Source organism: Saccostrea cucullata, unplaced genomic scaffold (assembly GCF_032062105.1).
Source record: "Saccostrea cucullata isolate Sc308-1 unplaced genomic scaffold, CSIRO_AGI_Scuc_v1 ctg635, whole genome shotgun sequence".
Taxonomy (NCBI): Eukaryota; Metazoa; Mollusca; class Bivalvia; order Ostreida; family Ostreidae; genus Saccostrea; species Saccostrea cuccullata.
This window is the reverse complement of record NW_026926504.1, coordinates 95,026-112,230: the sequence shown is the minus strand read 5'-3', so window position 1 is coordinate 112,230 and position 17,205 is coordinate 95,026. Positions and strand designations below refer to the sequence as shown.

At 35.6% G+C, this 17,205-nt stretch overlaps 1 protein-coding gene across 1 annotated transcript in view; it reads left to right on the top strand.

Annotated features, from left to right (window-relative positions):
- Nucleotides 1-17,205, top strand: part of LOC134271870 (cation-independent mannose-6-phosphate receptor-like) — a 92,943-nt gene that overhangs the window by 53,677 nt on the left and 22,061 nt on the right. Inside the window, exons 28-35 of the mRNA XM_062754083.1 lie at nucleotides 842-1,057; nucleotides 1,636-1,785; nucleotides 1,953-2,126; nucleotides 2,524-2,719; nucleotides 3,224-3,291; nucleotides 4,029-4,189; nucleotides 4,990-5,132; nucleotides 11,489-11,633. Coding sequence (XP_062610067.1) covers nucleotides 842-1,057; nucleotides 1,636-1,785; nucleotides 1,953-2,126; nucleotides 2,524-2,719; nucleotides 3,224-3,291; nucleotides 4,029-4,189; nucleotides 4,990-5,132; nucleotides 11,489-11,633 — 1,253 coding nt within the window. The remainder of the gene's footprint in view (nucleotides 1-841; nucleotides 1,058-1,635; nucleotides 1,786-1,952; nucleotides 2,127-2,523; nucleotides 2,720-3,223; nucleotides 3,292-4,028; nucleotides 4,190-4,989; nucleotides 5,133-11,488; nucleotides 11,634-17,205) is intronic.

Genomic DNA, 17,205 nt, shown 5'->3' with positions numbered 1-17,205 from the left:
ATTGTTCAAATCATGACCCCGTGGGGAGGGGCGGGGCCACAATGGGGAATCAAAGTTGTATATAGAAATATATAGGAAAAATCTTTGAAAATCTTCTTCTCAAGAACCACTGGGCCAGAAAAGCTGAAACTTATGTGGAAGCATCCTGGTATAATGTAGATTCTAAATTGTTCAAATCATGACCCCGGGGGGAAGGGCGGGGTCAAAATGGGGAATCAAAGTTTTATATAGAAATATATAGGATAAATCTTTGAAAATCTTCTTCTCAAGAACCACTGGGCCAGAAAAAGTGAAGCTTATGTGGAAGCATTCTGGGGTAGTGTAAATTCTAAATTGTAGAAATCATGACCCCCGGGGGAAGGGCGGGGCCATTATAGGGAATCAAAGATTTGCATAGAAATATATAGGAAAAATCTTCTTCTCAGGAACCACTGGGCCAAAAAAGCTGAAACATATGTGCCCATCCATGGAAGGATCATGTGGTAGTGTAGATTTCAAAATGTCTAAATTATGATCAGTGGGGTAGGGTGGGGATGCATTATGTATAACAAGGGGGAAATCTGGTAAAGAACAGAATGGTCAATGCTTCTCAGGTGAGCGATGTGGCCCATGGGCCTCTTGTTATTACAATAATGAATAGAACTGTTATTGACAACCTCAAGATAGCTATATTCAGTTGCATATTTAAAGGAGGGGTAATATTGTGAATCATTTTCCTTCCAAGTATTTATCACATTGGCTTTATATTTTTTTTCTTGAAGACCTTATTTTTAAGAAAATATAATCCTTTTGAACCATAAGCAAACCCAACCCAAAATAAGACTGACTTCTGTTTTACAAGGTGATGTGCTCAGTAGAGAAGGACGGTTATACTATTGATTTGGCTCCACTGATAAAGAAGTCTGGTCATCATCTCGCTGTGTCCACAACCAGACGCGGATCTAACACTAACGGTACATTCTACATCAATATCTGTCGCCCTCTTAATCCTATATATGGAAAGCTCTGTCCACCTGGGGCTAGTGCATGCTGGGATAGAGTAGGAAAGTCACCAATCGTAAGTGTATTCACAATAAATTGTTGTTTTTCTTTTCTCTCTTATAAATAAGAGGATTTATTTTACAGCTTTTTGCTTTCTATTGTAAGCTCACCTGAGCTGAAAGCTACATGTAAAATGAACTTTTCTGATCACCTGTTGTCTGTCTGTCTGCCTGCCGTAGTTGTCTGTTATCTGTATACTTTTCCCCTGGGGATACACAGGGCCACCATAGAAAATCAAATTTTTACATTGAAGTGTATAGAAAAAGATATTTTAAAAGTTTCTCATAAACCAGTGGACTAGAAAAGTTAAATCTTATGTGGAAGTTCCTGAGGTAGTGTTGATTCTAAATATTTTAGATAAATCATGGCTGCTGGGGTTAGGATAGGGGCACAATTACATGTATGTATTACAAGGGGGGGGGGGGGCATCTAATGAAGAACAGCATGGCCATAGTTATGTAGGTGAGTGTAATGGCTCATGGACCTCTTGTTCATTATAACTGTTTGCATGAATCTGATCTCTTTATGTGTTATACACTGTACTTAATGTTGGTTTACAGATAGAAAACTACATGTTTTTGTTATATTATATAGAGTCTAGGTAAAGCAAGGACCCACCCACAACTTGATCCAGTTACTAATAAAATTTACCTTCTGTATGACCACGGGTCTAAGTGTCCCACCGATGCCACTACAAATATTACCACTAAAATCATCTTCAACTGCAGACAAGGGCCATCTGCTGTAAGTCTGTTATTAAAATAGTAATTCAGGGGAAGAACATTAACTTATGGCTTCAATGTAAGGCACACTGCCCTTATAATTTTTTAAACTTTTTTTTCAGTAAATAATTAAATTTACTTATGATCATTACAAACCTTGGATAATCTAATTGTACTTTGACTTATTAGGGTATGCCAAAGCTGGAGTATGTAAATGGATGTCAGTATATATTTGAGTGGGACACCAATGTTGTATGTGAGAGAAACAAGACTGATGTTCCTAAGGGCAATTGTGTCTATATGGACCCAATCACAAGGGCCATCTATAATCTGACAGGCCTCAAAACCAATCAGCCAATTCAGGTAAAATCTTACCTCATTGCTTCGGAATTCAAGTCTTTGCTTTTTTCTTAATTTTGAGAAAGCAATTGAAATACAAAATCATTTTTGTGCTTGAAAATTTTTAAATAAAAGTTAATTTGATCTTTTTACTGATTATGATCATTATGTGATAAAATTTTCTTAATATTCAGTTTTAAGTTGTCTTTTATTCTTTTTATAAAATGAAAGAAATTATGTTTTGTTAAAATGTTCAAAAAGTCATTGCTAGATTATGCAGCTAATAGTTTGTCTGCAAGTGCACTGCAGATACAAATCTTGAAAATGTATCATATTACTCTACTAAGTTACAACATCAGCAGTTACTGTAGTAATCATTTCAGGAATGTGTGTTATACTCAATATTCATTCTTTCGTTTAGCTGACCAGAAATGGTGTGAAGTACTTAATAAATCTCTGTGAAGGTTTTGATGCCAATTATTCTGGTTGTGAAGATTCCTCCATTTGTCGTTGGAATGGAACTAATGGTCATGGTTATGGCAAGGTCACTACTGGTCAGTTTATCTCCAGCGAGGAACAGCTGAAACTGGTCTACAGCAATGGAGAGGACTGTCAAGGTTTTGCTTTTTCTCTGCATACCGTATAAGTAGAAATTTTAGCGAGGATTTAATTTTGGCATTATTAGCGAGGGTACTGAGATCGCTAAAATTACATATCGCTAAAAATTTATCGCCTTTAATTTGTAATAAGTTCTTTAGGGATCAATTTCAAATCGCTAAAATTACATCTCACTAAAAATAAAATACCAGTTTTTAAGGACAAATCGCTAAATTTGCGTCTCGCTAAAATTTCCACTTAAACGGTATTTCTCTTGTGAAATTAAAAATGAGATCAAAAGTGAGCATATCTAAATTTATTGCCATGAAGCTAGAATGATATGGGCTCATTACATCTCATCTGAATTTTGACTTACTACTCTTGCAATGGCCATAGGGAGTAATGTTTATGAAATCTACATCCTTGTTTGAGTACAAGCTCAGAATTCAAATTGCAGAAAAAGTCCCTGTTGTTTATACCAGAGAATGTAATTAATTAATTATGTTAATTATGTTTGTATACAGGTAACAGCCAGGGAGTCATCAACTTTGAGTGTGAGTTGTACACCTACCCAGGAACTCCCACCATTACAGTAAGATCCTCTCTTTATAGAAAGTAGAATAAGTTGACCAATCAGTAATTTATTGGAGAGAAATACTTTGATATAAAAAGCAAAGGACCGTAAGATTTTCTTCTCAATTTACATAACTTTTGTATTTTTGTGTCAGTTTAAATGTTTAAACTGTATTTCCATGTATAAATTTGATCTTGTTTTGTGACCCCACTTAACTCCGGTGGACATGATTTGTATAAATTTGATCTTGTTTTGTGACCCCACTTAACTCCGGTGGACATGATTTGTATAAATTTGATCTTGTTTTGTGACCCCACTTAACTCCGGTGGACATGATTTGTATAAATTTGATCTTGTTTTGTGACCCCACTTAACTCCGGTGGACATGATTTGTATAAATTTGATCTTGTTTTGTGACCCCACTTAACTCCGGTGGACATGATTTGAATACATTTGAATCTGCTCAACCTTATGGAATTTTTCCAGGATGTCATGATTTAATGAACTTGGAAGTCTGCATTAATTATAAATGCTTTCACACAAAAAGAATCTCACTTTCTTTTAATCTTTTCTTGATTGTTTCTCCCTTCATTTTAACAAACAGAACAAGGGTTAATGGTTATAGTGTTGTACAATTCATAATAAATAACTTATAAGCAAGAATGTATGACTGTCCCGGTTAGGTGGGTAACAATGTACATACAATTATGAGATATGTGACAATAAGAAAATGACAAGCTTATCTTTCTTTTCAGTTCACCAGTGAGTGTCAGGGGACATTTCACTGGGGTACCAGGGCTGTGTGCCCCACCATAGCTGACCAGTGTACGGTGGCCGAACATGGACATGTATATGATCTCAGTGTGTTGTCACGGCAACAGGGAAGCTGGAACTTAACAGATGCACAAGGAAACACGTGAGTGTGCTCAACAATCAGTATCTAAATGGTCTGTGAAAAAATTACACCTGTATCATAAAATAGAGTAGCTCAGTACATACACATTCATCACCTGTTGAATAATTAGTGTTGTAAAATCGGACAAATTTTACTATCGATTATCAAATTGAATCGGAAGAACACAATCGATTATATAATCGATAATTTAAACTATTAAAAAAGGGTTAAATTTATTCATTCAGCACGAGTAGAATTCCATGACATGTGACCGCGAACTTCAACTTATCTTTATTGGCATACGACTTTTTACACAATTTACAAATAACCGAGTCCATCTGTTAATTATTTTTGCATGGATGCCCATCGCCCTTTTTCCGAAAGCCAAAAAATCCAAACTTTAGATCGTGTTGCACCAGGATATGGATATAATTCGACGTCAACCTCTTCACCACGCACGTTCGCCATTTTGTTTACCGCCGATTAGAGTGACGTCCGTTTGGTGAATATAAAAGTTAAACCTGATCAGCTTGAAAAATACGGCTTGAAAAATATAGCGATCTATCGATGATAATATTTACAATCGATTGTCGCCGATCTGTGCCTTTAAACGACGATTTTTCGATAGTCGGCGACTATCGTAACAACACTATGAATAATTGGATGAAACAATTAATGTTCATAAAAAAAATAGTTCCATTATGATTTTCAATTTTCATATGATTTCTAGGTGGATGGAAAAAACTCTTCGTTGAATAAAAGTGCTTTTAATTTATCTTTTGTTTCTATCATTATGTTTCTATAGTAAGTTTCCTTTGTAGTTACTGGATAAACATTTGTCAGGGTGTTCACAATGGGCCAGCTACAGGGAGCTGTTCTGACCAGTCAGCAGTGTGTCGCCGTACTCCAGATGGCAGGGTTCACAGTCTGGGATTGGTCACGTCACAGAGCCTTGTTATAGGGGGTATGTCAGTCATGTGACGTATTATTCCTGTGAATCTTCTTTATTGCATTGTCAGTTTGAGTAATTTTATTACAATATTTTCCCCACTATTGTGCCAAGTAAAGTATCCTGGTGCCAAAATAATAGGACTATCTGTCAGCATATTTTTACACACCCAGATCCCGGGGGGTATATTGTTTTTGTACTGTTAAAGTAGGTCTATACTCGCACTACGTCATTTTCGAATAGTAGAACCGGAACCGCGCTTCCTTTTTCCGAGATGTGATTTTTTAACTATATTGGTTTTACTTTTACTTAGCGTTTTAAATATCCGGTAACGATTTTGCTCCAAGTCGCTCGTGTCAACAAACGTACAAACACTGATTCTACAGTTTTAAGGATAAATTAATTAAAAAGGGAAGGCTGGGAACAACTTCGGGTCGACAGAAATAATAAGGTAATAAAACGATATTTCTGTGAGTGATGCATGTGCTATATGCCATGCCGATAACGTGGACCACGAACTTGCTACATCAGAACATGTATGATTTGTATCAAACTCTCGCGACTATTGTTGGCGGCCGAAATGAAGCTAATAGTGATAATTCGGAAGAAAAGTAATGGCTATGATTTGACTTAGACAATTTATAAGTTTTACTAATCAAACAGTACAAAATTTACTTTGAATAATAATTTTGTATAAGACGCAACCCCCCCCCCCCCAACCCTGCTTACCCATGAATTAATGCAATATTATCTTTTGAATATAAGTATATGACAAAAGTTAATTCACTTGCAGCATAGTATTACTTACTTTCTGTAACAAAATTATCCAGTATGTGAGAATCAGTCAATCACTTTCATTTTCATTGTCTCCAATTTACAGACAAGTGTTTTAATTTTTTTTTTAAAGAGTAAAATAAGATAAATTTTAGTGACAATAGGTATTGGGTGTGTATGATTATTGTTTTAAATATGTACAACTTTGTTCATACAAATATACACTCAAATATTAACAGTATTACAGGAAAATGTGGCAATATATTACTTCTGGAATAAGGAAATTAGGGGGGTACCTTTAGTGTAGAGCTCATACCACGAAAAGTAATGCGTCAACATGTAATTTTTTTAAGCTTAATCTTTTTCTTAAATATTATTTAGTAAAAATAATACAATTTTACGAAGTTTGAGTCCATAATTTGTTTTTAAATGACAAAGATTGACCTGTGAAGCATATTTTCTCATTTTAAATTTTAATACGTTAGCCTAACAAAGTGCATCTATTTATAAATATTAATGCAAAACAATGATTATATATCGTTGACAAACATATTTCTACTCTCTTTAGGGTATTAAAGTCGAATACTTAGACTTGAATCCATTTAAATACAACAAAATCTAGGATCTGTAAATTTTCTGTATTTTACATTTCGGGGTATATACTCCGATAGGCAATAGCTGAAAAGTAAATATGTTGACATATCATTTTTCTTGTATCTATCCATTGCTGGGATGTATGTCTATCTTTTAAAAGCAGATTTTTTAAGATTGAGCCCATTTAGTGCCGAGTATAGAACTACCTTAATCTGTTCTTCTGTCTGTCTGTTGTCAATTTTTACTTAGTCCGTAACTATTGAGTGGGTGGGGCTATTACTTTCATATTTCACATGTGTATTCCTTGTGATGAGACCTTTCTTTGGGTACTACCAAATTTGACCTTGACCTTGAAGTTTGACCTACTTCATACATGTGATATGTACCGGTGGTACACAAAATGTCACGTATTTTCGACCCCATTCACTGGCTCACGGTGGTACATGAAAATTCACGGGAAATGTAAATGTGTACCGTATTTTAAAATGTTTACCGGAAACCGCCATTTTTCTTTCATTCCCGCTTGCGCAACACCGGAAATCTCGAAGTATGTGTGACTTACTGCGCCTGATTACTGTAAACAAAATTTCGTGAACGAAGAGGTGTGAAATATTTCCCTGATAATTACATCGTAATTAGGAGATATCAAAGCGTTTTGTTTGGCTGATTGCTTTTTAATAGGACCTTCATCAAGGATTTGTTTAAACTGTAATTTATTAAAATAAGACATTTCAAAGAGAAAACACCATTCACAAGAATCGGAGGCACTTTGTGACAGCAAAAAGAAATTTAGTCTCGTTTTCCCAAGACTCTCGCTCTCGAGACTTTGCCCGAGAGTCTGGGGAAAACGAGACTAAAAGAAATTAAGTTCATTATTTGATCAGGCATACGTATTGTCTATTCAATCACAGATTCAGAAAACTTTTTTTTTAGTACAATTTATAAAATTGCGGCTGAATGGAGACGACCAGACTCATACAATGAATTGTTTTTAAACACTACTTTTTACTAAGTTCATCATTTAGCACAATTGCCGACATTCAAAATACTGCAAGGGTTTCTCGAAAAGAATAATAAATCTTAATACTTTGTTTTTGGGCGGATATTTTGTACCGTTTTTTGTACCGTTTTTTTGATTAGCAAAGTACAGTATTTTCACCCAAATTCCAGTATTTTAAAGGCTGCTGTACAGTATACACTGTCGGGTATCCGCGCCGGTTGTGACATGTTTGGATGCGGTGAAAATGGCGTGAAATGTACAAACGGGGAATACTGTGTACCTTTTCCAGGTCTATATTTTGGTAAATATTAATATTTAATTTACATCCTTAAATTAATTTATGTAAAACATCTGACACGGCAGACCCATGCTAGCAATTAAGTTTCTTAATCCCAAAATTTCTTATCCGTTAGATTAAAGCAATTCTCGAAGATCTTTCTGTAAATTGGTATGATTTATATTCTCGGCCTTCGAATGCTAAGATATGCGCGCGGGTTCTCACGCCTTTCACCATTCCCTCACAGAGCCTTGTCAGTGAACGCGCAAACAAAAATTCTGCTGTAATTTTAATTGTTGATCTCTTCATATCTATTCAATTGGGATAGAAAGGTATGGATTTTAATTTTTGATGTTTATTTTCCTCGGCATGTTGGATCCCTATGTTCTTGAAGGAAAATCGCTGATCTACGTCCAGGTGTACTCATTTTACATATAGGAGGAAATGATGTTGACAATGTAACAGCAGATGAATCGTTTGTATTAAAATATTAATTTTTTTCTCAATTTTTAATTGAAATTCTATAGGTATCTGGGTAATTTAAATGATGTGTTTCAATTCTGTTTATAGTGTTCATTAAATAACTCGTTGATGCACTTTTTTATCGATGCACTTGACATTCATACCCCTTTATCAAGTTTTAATTCGTGATTGTTAAAATGATATCAAATATATTTAAAATCTGAAGCAGCCAAAAGAAAGAAAAATCATTTTACATTTAAGATATTAAAAGTGTAATTTATGTCCCATACAAGAAATGTATTTAAAAACCGTTTTATTTTATATACCCATAACAAATATAGTACGGTTTGGATGATGGGAGTGTTCTGGTTTGGATGCAAATTCAACATCTATATGTTACGGTTTGGTTGGTCTATAGTTTCAAATTTCAATTCATAAAAATTTTTCACAGGTACATAAGAAGTCACCTTTCCCTTCCTCATACATTGTTTTTACAGCTGATTTCATATAAGAATGTTGAATCCCTTTTTCTCCACACGATTTAAAGGAAAGTTTTCGATCACATCCCCTTTTTCTTTAAAAACGATACTACGTGTCTGATAACATGAAATAAATGTAAAATATGTTAAATAAAATGAAAAAAAAAATCGTATAATGCATATCCTGTCAACAGTCCCGTCCCATTTATAAGGCAGATTATCCCACGTTTCCAACTTTCGTTGATGCTCTTGCATCGCCCGCGAGGCACACTGGTAAGAGCGTCTGCTCTCGAGTCTCGAAGTAAGGAGTCAATCATTACGTCGCGGGTTCGAATCCAACTGTGAGAGAGAACGGTCCTTCGGATAAGACAATATAAGGCGAGGTCCCGTGTCGCAGTACGTGCTGGCACGAAAAAGATCCGTCACTGCTCAGTGACCCTGAGAGCCGAGTATAGGACATGTAGATGGTGCTCACAGCTGTACTGAGCGACTGATCGTGTAATGCCGGAGCCCACTTTGCAGAGATTTTAAACTTGTAATAAGCTTGCTACATTGATTGCATATGTTATATTCTCCCTCACTTTGTCCATTCAAATGTTTTATATTCTATGATAATAATAAGAAAAGAACTATATATTACATACGCATTGAATCCGAGGGGGGGGTATCATTAAATAGGCATGCATTGAACATTGGGGCGTTGGTCCCCCCCCCCCTTTCAACAGGCATATAATCAAAAAAGGGTAAGCAGTATGATATAATGTTTGAAAAAATGGTAGAGAAACAAATTACCCCCCCCCCCCCCCCCTCGCACACACACAGGAAATAGGATTTTCGGGATTGGAAAATGCCAATTCTTTTTTTGGTCCATTAATTAGCCCCCCCCCCCCCCCCTTTTACTTCCGACGCCAATATGACAGGATTGGTACTGGTTATAAACTTTTATTTTGCATTGTATTATATAACTATAATATTGATTAATTTTATTGTAGATAATTATTTCATGAATCAATATATTAAGAGAATAGTATGTATTGTACATATAAACCGAATATGTCCGATTATGTAATAAGAGAATGAAATGAAAAAAAAAACACCACAGGAATCAGTGTATTGACTAAGGGCTATAAAAGGGGGTCGGCTTCTTACACCTTTCCCCCTAAATATAAATCATAATTAGCCTCTTGCTGTGGAACTTGTTCATTGAAAGGCCTGTAAACCTACTCTCTTTTTTGCGGGGTTGCAGTACAGCCAAGTTATCATTTTATAGTATTTGTTTGTGACCCCTCCCCCCTTTTTCGAAATATGGTTTATGAAGTCCTGATTTGTTACCATTTATTTCTTCGTTAAAGATGTTTCTAGGTAAGTTTTCAAACAATTTATCTGGAAACCCCGCCCCTTCCTTTAAAAATGTTAAAACTGACATTTTATACCATAATGTTAAGTATGATTTATATCAAAGAATCTCATCCAAACCGTATCAGAACTTCATCCAAACCGTACACAGTTTTGTAAACACTGGCATCCAAACATGTTACGTTGTTCTATAGGCCTAGCATGTCACCATCGGAACAGTTTCTTTGCATTAAATTCGTGGATTAATGGCAGAGCTACAGGATAAATAATTACTTTTAAACACAGGCTGTCTCTTAGTTGTAAAATTACATACTACAGATTTCATTTAATAAGACTAAATCCTTTCGATGAGTCGAAGCGGTTGATTGACTCCGCCATTTTCACTGCATCCAAACATGTCACAACCGGCGCGGATACCCGACAGTGGTATATAAGTCTAGAAATTATCACATGTATGCTACTTTAATAAAAAAAATACCACACTTTAACCATGGGCATAACTTTTGAACAGCTGGAGCTAGGGCTTTCATACTTCATATACTGTAGAAGTACTTTTTTCCATATGGTATTAATTTATGCTACGTACGTGGTTACAAATTTTATGCAGAAATTTGTCTAATTGTACTTAATATTCATGTAAGGTATATAGGGATAGTCTAAGAAGTCAGCATAATTTTCTACCCGCAGATTAAACAGAAATTGAGATTCTGCGGAATTATTACACCATGAAAAATATTCATATAAAATCTACATATATTGTAACAAGACCTTTCAGCTGATATACTGTATACAGAGTAATTTTCGCCCCCATTTTATTTTCGTCCTTTTGCCCTCTTCTTGATTGGGCGAATTTAGTATGGGGCGAATTCAAAATACACCTTATAATTTCTTAAGCAGAAATATGATTGGGCGAATTTAAAACGGGGCAAAATTGTTCACAAGTTCAAAAGGGCGAAAATAACACAGGGCAAAAATAACCCTGTATTCAGTAGATATTTTTTACCTTGACCTAAGAGTTTGACCCACTTATTTAAATCTTTAAGCTTGGTTATAACTTTTGAACAGTTAGAACTAAGACTCTCATATTTCACAGGTGTAATCTTTGCAACAAGACCTTCCTTTGGGTACCAACACTTTTGACCTTTGCATTTTGACATGCATACAAGAGAATTCAATCTTGGCCATAAGCTGCCATACGGGGGCATCAGTGTTTAACAAACACATCTTGTTTAAATAGATATAAGTATTCTGAATACATGTTTAGGTATTCAATGTTGAACAGTGTAATTCATTCATCCATGCTAGTTATTTCTCAGCCTAGACTGAGCTTGTGAAGAGAGCAGAAAAGAGTTGAGTGTGTGCACAGATATCCGAAGTGATGGATGTATTTTCTAGAATTTGGATCTATTATTTTTTTTCATTTTGACAGATGATGGGAAAACATTACAACTTGAATATTCCAGTGATGATTTAGCCTGCACAAATAAACACAGACGTAGTGATAACCTGAAGACGAGAACTGTTATACAGTTTGAGTGTGGTCATTCTGTTGGGGGACCAGTGTACATTCCCAGGTAATCAACACAGTTATAAAATGATTCACATTTCAGAATTGATGATGGACGGCATTGGACTGCTGTATAGATAGTCTGAACCAATCAGAGGACATCAGAATTCCACATTGTTTAACTATTTAACTTATTCATACTGTTAAATCACATATTTTCATGGGGTCAATTTTTAGCTCACCTGAGCCTAAGGCTCAAGTGAGCTTTTCTGATCAAAATTTGTCCGTTGTCTGTCGTTGTCGTTGTTGTCGTTGTTGTCGTTGTCGTCGTAAACTTTTCACATTTTCATCTTCTTCTCAAGAACCACTGGGCCAATTTCAACCAAACTTGCTACAAAGTATTCTTGGGTAAAGGGGATTCAAGTTTGTTCAAATGAAGGGCCACGCCCTTTTCCAAGGGGAGATAATTATGAATTTGAGAAAAAATAATGGCATTTTTAAAAAATCTTCTTCTCAAGAACCACTGGGCCAGAAAAGATGAGACTCATGTGGAATCATCCTCAGGTAGTGTAGATTAAAGTTTGTTCAAATCATGACCCCCGGGGCTAGGGTGGGGCCAAAATGGCCGATCAAAGTTTTACATAGGAATATGTAGGAAAAATCTTTTAAAATCTTCTTCTCAAGAACCACTGGGCCAGGAAAGATGAAACTCATATGGAATTATCCTCAGATAGTGTAGATTCAAGTTTGTTCAAATCATGACCCCCGGGGGTAAGGTGGGGCCAAATTGGCCGCCCAAAAATTAATTCTCATAGGAATATAAAGGGAAGCCTTTAAAATTCTTTTCAAGTACTTCAAAGCCAATTAGTAATATTTATGTAGAATTATCCTCAGGTAGTGTAGATTCTAGTTCGTCCAAATCATGAATTGTGCTTTTTCCTAGCTGATGTGCTCAGGTGAGTGCTGTGGCCCCTGGGCCTCTTGTTGGTGGTTTAAGGTAGGTCCCTACTCGTGGAATTAATTGGATAACACTGCAATTTTTGTCCTGATTTACATTAAGAGATGCTTTATCTACTTAGAAAGCACAAAAAGTAGATAGATAATCTAAATATTCAATGAGATAGGGTGTGAAACACTCATGTACCCTCTTGTACCAAAAATAAAATCACGACTGTTATAAAGATGGTCTATATTTTATGTCAGCACATGGCAAATAAATTCTTTTGAACATAAATCACATGGATAAGGATAATAATGAATAATTTCAGGCTGCATTAAACATTACTGATTGAAACTAAGAAAATATTGAAGAATTAATCTCATTTTACTAATAAAGTAACTGAGCTCAAAACTCAAATAAACCTCTCTACTAGAATTATTAATTGTTTACCCTGATTTTTTTGTCTTTATTTATGTCAACCGATGCTTGAAGTATCTTTTAGGCATGATAAATTTATTGGTCATCTGTCTTTTCACCGAGATATGGGGTAAAACATACAGGTACCCCCATCGCAGTTTAATAGCTATTAAAGCCTTTTATGTCAACAAAAATATTTATAAATCAGCTAAAAAGTGAAATATTCTTTTTAAGAACAATTTTATCAAAATTTATACACCCGTTCCTAATTATAAACATAAATTTTATTCTCACATTTAATGCTGAATATTTTATATACAAGGGGGGGGGGGCATGTCCACTTCTAATGATACAACTTTCCTGGATGCCTATTACTACTTACAAAAGATTATAAGCAAGACATACAATGTCTTGCAAGCAGAATTATGTCTAAAATTTCATATACAACATCAGTAGCCTGTGTTGATTTTTTTATTATATAACTGCGTATCTTCATTCGTATGTAGAAAATTAGCCGTCAAAACGAAAGTAGGAAAATCCCATCTGCATATCATACTAATTGTGCACAAATAAAATAAAAACAATGAACGAAAAGAATTATTTAATGACATAAGAGCAAATTATTTGCTACGTTTTCTGTAAATAGGTATCAGTAATATTGGAGTTGTATGCAATAAAAACGTATAGTATCAATATAACATCCTAGGTAAAATATATCTGAAATGACTGGCATTCGACCTCGCGCTTGTTTTTATACTGCATGAATTTCAATCCTTGCACAAAAATACCCTCAATCATCTTTATACACTCCTTCAACACTTCTGTAGACATTGTTTACGTTCTTGCTAATGTTATATGAACCATAATATTAAAACCGAAAACGGCTAATTCCGGCTTCCGGTTTACCACGAGTAGGCCCCTACTTTAAAGAAAAAAAATATATGTTTGAGGGGATTTGATTTGGTGGTTGGAGGATTGTTAAGTAGTTTATAGCTCACCTGAGCCGAAGGCTCAAGTGAGCTTTTCTGATCACATTTTGTCCGGCGTCCGTCCGTCTGTCTGTCTGTAAACTTTTCACATTTTGGACTTCTTCTCAAGAACCTCTGGGCCAATTTCAACCAAACTTGCCACAAAGCATCCTTGGGTGTTTGTTCAAATGAAGGGCCACGCCCTCATTCAAGGGGAGATAATTGGCAATTAATGAAAATTTGGTGGCATGTTTTAAAAATCTTCTTCTCAAGAACCGCTGTGCCAAGAAAGATGAAACTTATGGGGAATCATCCTCAGGTAGTGTAGATTCAAATTTGTTCAAATCATGACCCCCGGGGGAAGGGCGGGGCCAAAATGGCCGACCAAAGTTTAACATAGTAATATATAGGAAAATTCTTTAAAAATCTTCTTCTTAAGAATGACCAAGCCATAATTCATCATATTTATATGGAAGCATCCTCAGGTAGTGTAGATTCAAGTTTGTTCAAATCATGACCCCCGGGGGTAGGGCGGGGCCAAAATAACCGACCAAATTTTCACTTAGAAATATATAGGAAAATTCTTTAAAAATCTTCTTCTCAAGAATGACCAAGCCATAATTCATTATATTTATTTGGAAGCATCCTCAGGTAGTTTAGATTCAAGTTTGTTCAAATCTTGACCCACGGGGGTAGGGCGGGGCCAAAATGGCCGACCAAAGTTTTACATAGAAATATGTAGGAAAATTCTTTAAAAATCTTCTTCTCAAGAATGACCAAGCCATAATTCATCATATTTATATGGAAGCATCCTCAGGTAGTGTAGATTCAAGTTTGTTCAAATCATGACCCCCGGGGGTAGGGCGGGGCCAAAATGACCGACCAAAGTTTTACATAGAAATATATAAGAAAATTCTTCAAAAATCTTCTTCTCAAGAATGACCAAGCCATAATTCATCATATTTATATGGAAGCATCCTCAGGTAGTGTAGATTCAAATTTGTTCAAATCATGACCCCCGGGGGTAGGGCGGGGCCAAAATGGCCGACCAAAGTTTTACATAGAAATATATAGGAAAATTCTTTAAAAATTTTCTTCTCAAGAATGACCAAGCCATAATTCATCATATTTATATGGTAGCATCCTCAGGCAGTGTATAGATTCAAGTTTGTTCAAATCATGACCTCCAGGGGTAGGGCGGGGCCAAAATGGCCGACCAAAGTTTTACATAGAAATATGTAGGAAAATTCTTTAAAAATCTACTTCTCAAGAATGACCAAGCCATAATTCATCATATTTATATGGAAGCATCCTCAGGTAGTGTAGATTGAAGTTTGTTCAAATCATGACCCCCGGGGGTAGGGCAGGGCCAAAATAGCCGACCAAATTTTCACTTAGAAATATATAGGAAAATTCTTTAAAAATCTTCTTCTCAAGAATGACCAAGCCATAATTCATCATATTTATTTTGAAGCATCCTCAGGTAGTGTAGATTCAAGTTTGTTCAAATCATGACCCCCGGGGGTAGGGCGGGGCCAAAATGGCCGACCAAAGTTTTACATAGAAATATGTAGGAAAATTCTTTAAAAATCTTCTTCTCAAGAATGTCCAAGCCATAATTCATCATATTTATATGGAAGCATCCTCAGGTAGTGTAGATTCAAGTTTGTTCAAATCATGACCCCCTGGGGGTAGGGCGGGCCAAAATGACCGACCAAAGTTTTACATAGAAATATATAAGAAAATTCTTTAAAAATCTTCTTCTCAAGAATGACCAAGCCATAATTCATCATATTTATATGGAAGCATCCTCAGGTAGTGTAGATTCAAATTTGTTCAAATCATGACCCCCGGGGGTAGGGCGGGGCCAAAATAGCCGACCAAAGTTTTACATAGAAATATATAGAAAAATTCTTTAAAAATTTTCTTCTCAAGAATGACCAAGCCATAATTCATCATATTTATATGGTAGCATCCTCAGGTAGTGTATAGATTCAAGTTTGTTCAAATCATGACCCCCTGGGGGTAGGGCGGGGCCAAAATGACCGACCAAAGTTTTACATAGAAATATATAAGAAAATTCTTTAAAAATCTTCTTCTCAAGAATGACCAAGCCATAATTCATCATTTTTATATGGAAGCATCCTCAGGTAGTGTAGATTCAAATTTGTTCAAATCATGACCCCCGGGGGTAGGGCGGGGCCAAAATGGCCGACCAAAGTTTTACATAGAAATATATAGGAAAATTCTTTAAAAATTTTCTTCTCAAGAATGACCAAGCCATAATTCATCATATTTATATGGTAGCATCCTCAGGTAGTGTAGATTCAATTTTGTTCAAATCATGACCCCCGGGGGTAAGGCGGGGTCAAAATGGCCGACCAAAGTTTTACATAGAAATATGTAGGAAAATTCTTTAAAAATCTTCTTCTCAAGAATGACCAAGCCATAATTCATCATATTTATATGGAAGCATCCTCAGGGAGTGTAGATTCAAGTTTGTTCAAATCATGACCCCCCGGGGGTAGGGCGGGGTCAAAATGGCCGACCAAAGTTTTACATAGAAATATATAGGAAAATTCTTTAAAAATCATCTTCTCAAAGATAGAAAATCCATGATTGTTCATGGGACTACTTTTGGATTTTACCTTTTCAATAATAAACCAATGTATACTTTGCCTAGCCACAGTGCTCAGGTGAGCGATGTGGCCCATGGGCCTCTTGTATTTCATGATGGATCCTTTCATACCTTCAAAACCACAAAAATTAAACCCCTACAAATATAAGTGATTTCACAGTACATGTATTATAATTCAAATACACAAAAATGTTTTCACTTGATTTTTTTAAGCGGTTAGCTTTGCTAACCGCTTTATGGCATGTATCGACACCGGAAACTTCCATAAGGCGCTACCTATCGACAACGCCTCTACCTATGATTTGTTTCAAACACATATAACATATGCTAATTAAAATCAAGACTATCAAAACAACGTTATTTTCGGTTTTTAATTTTTCTCTGATTTTGTTTGTCAATGAAATAAATTATAATTGTTGTATTAAAAAATTTTATGTATAGGAGCATTTGGTGTCGAGATTAAATTTCCGTGACGTCAGCTGATGGCGATCAGGCCCTGTGACGAAATTCGAAGTCAGCATGAAGTTTAGCTGATAACATTATCAACGCGCTGGATTTAAACTTAAGGAAGAAATATATAGCGAGAAATATCATATTTGAACCCAATGCTTCACGAAAACCAGTAGGCATATCCGATTTATGTGATAAATTGAAGCCTGAATCAAGCAAGGGGTCA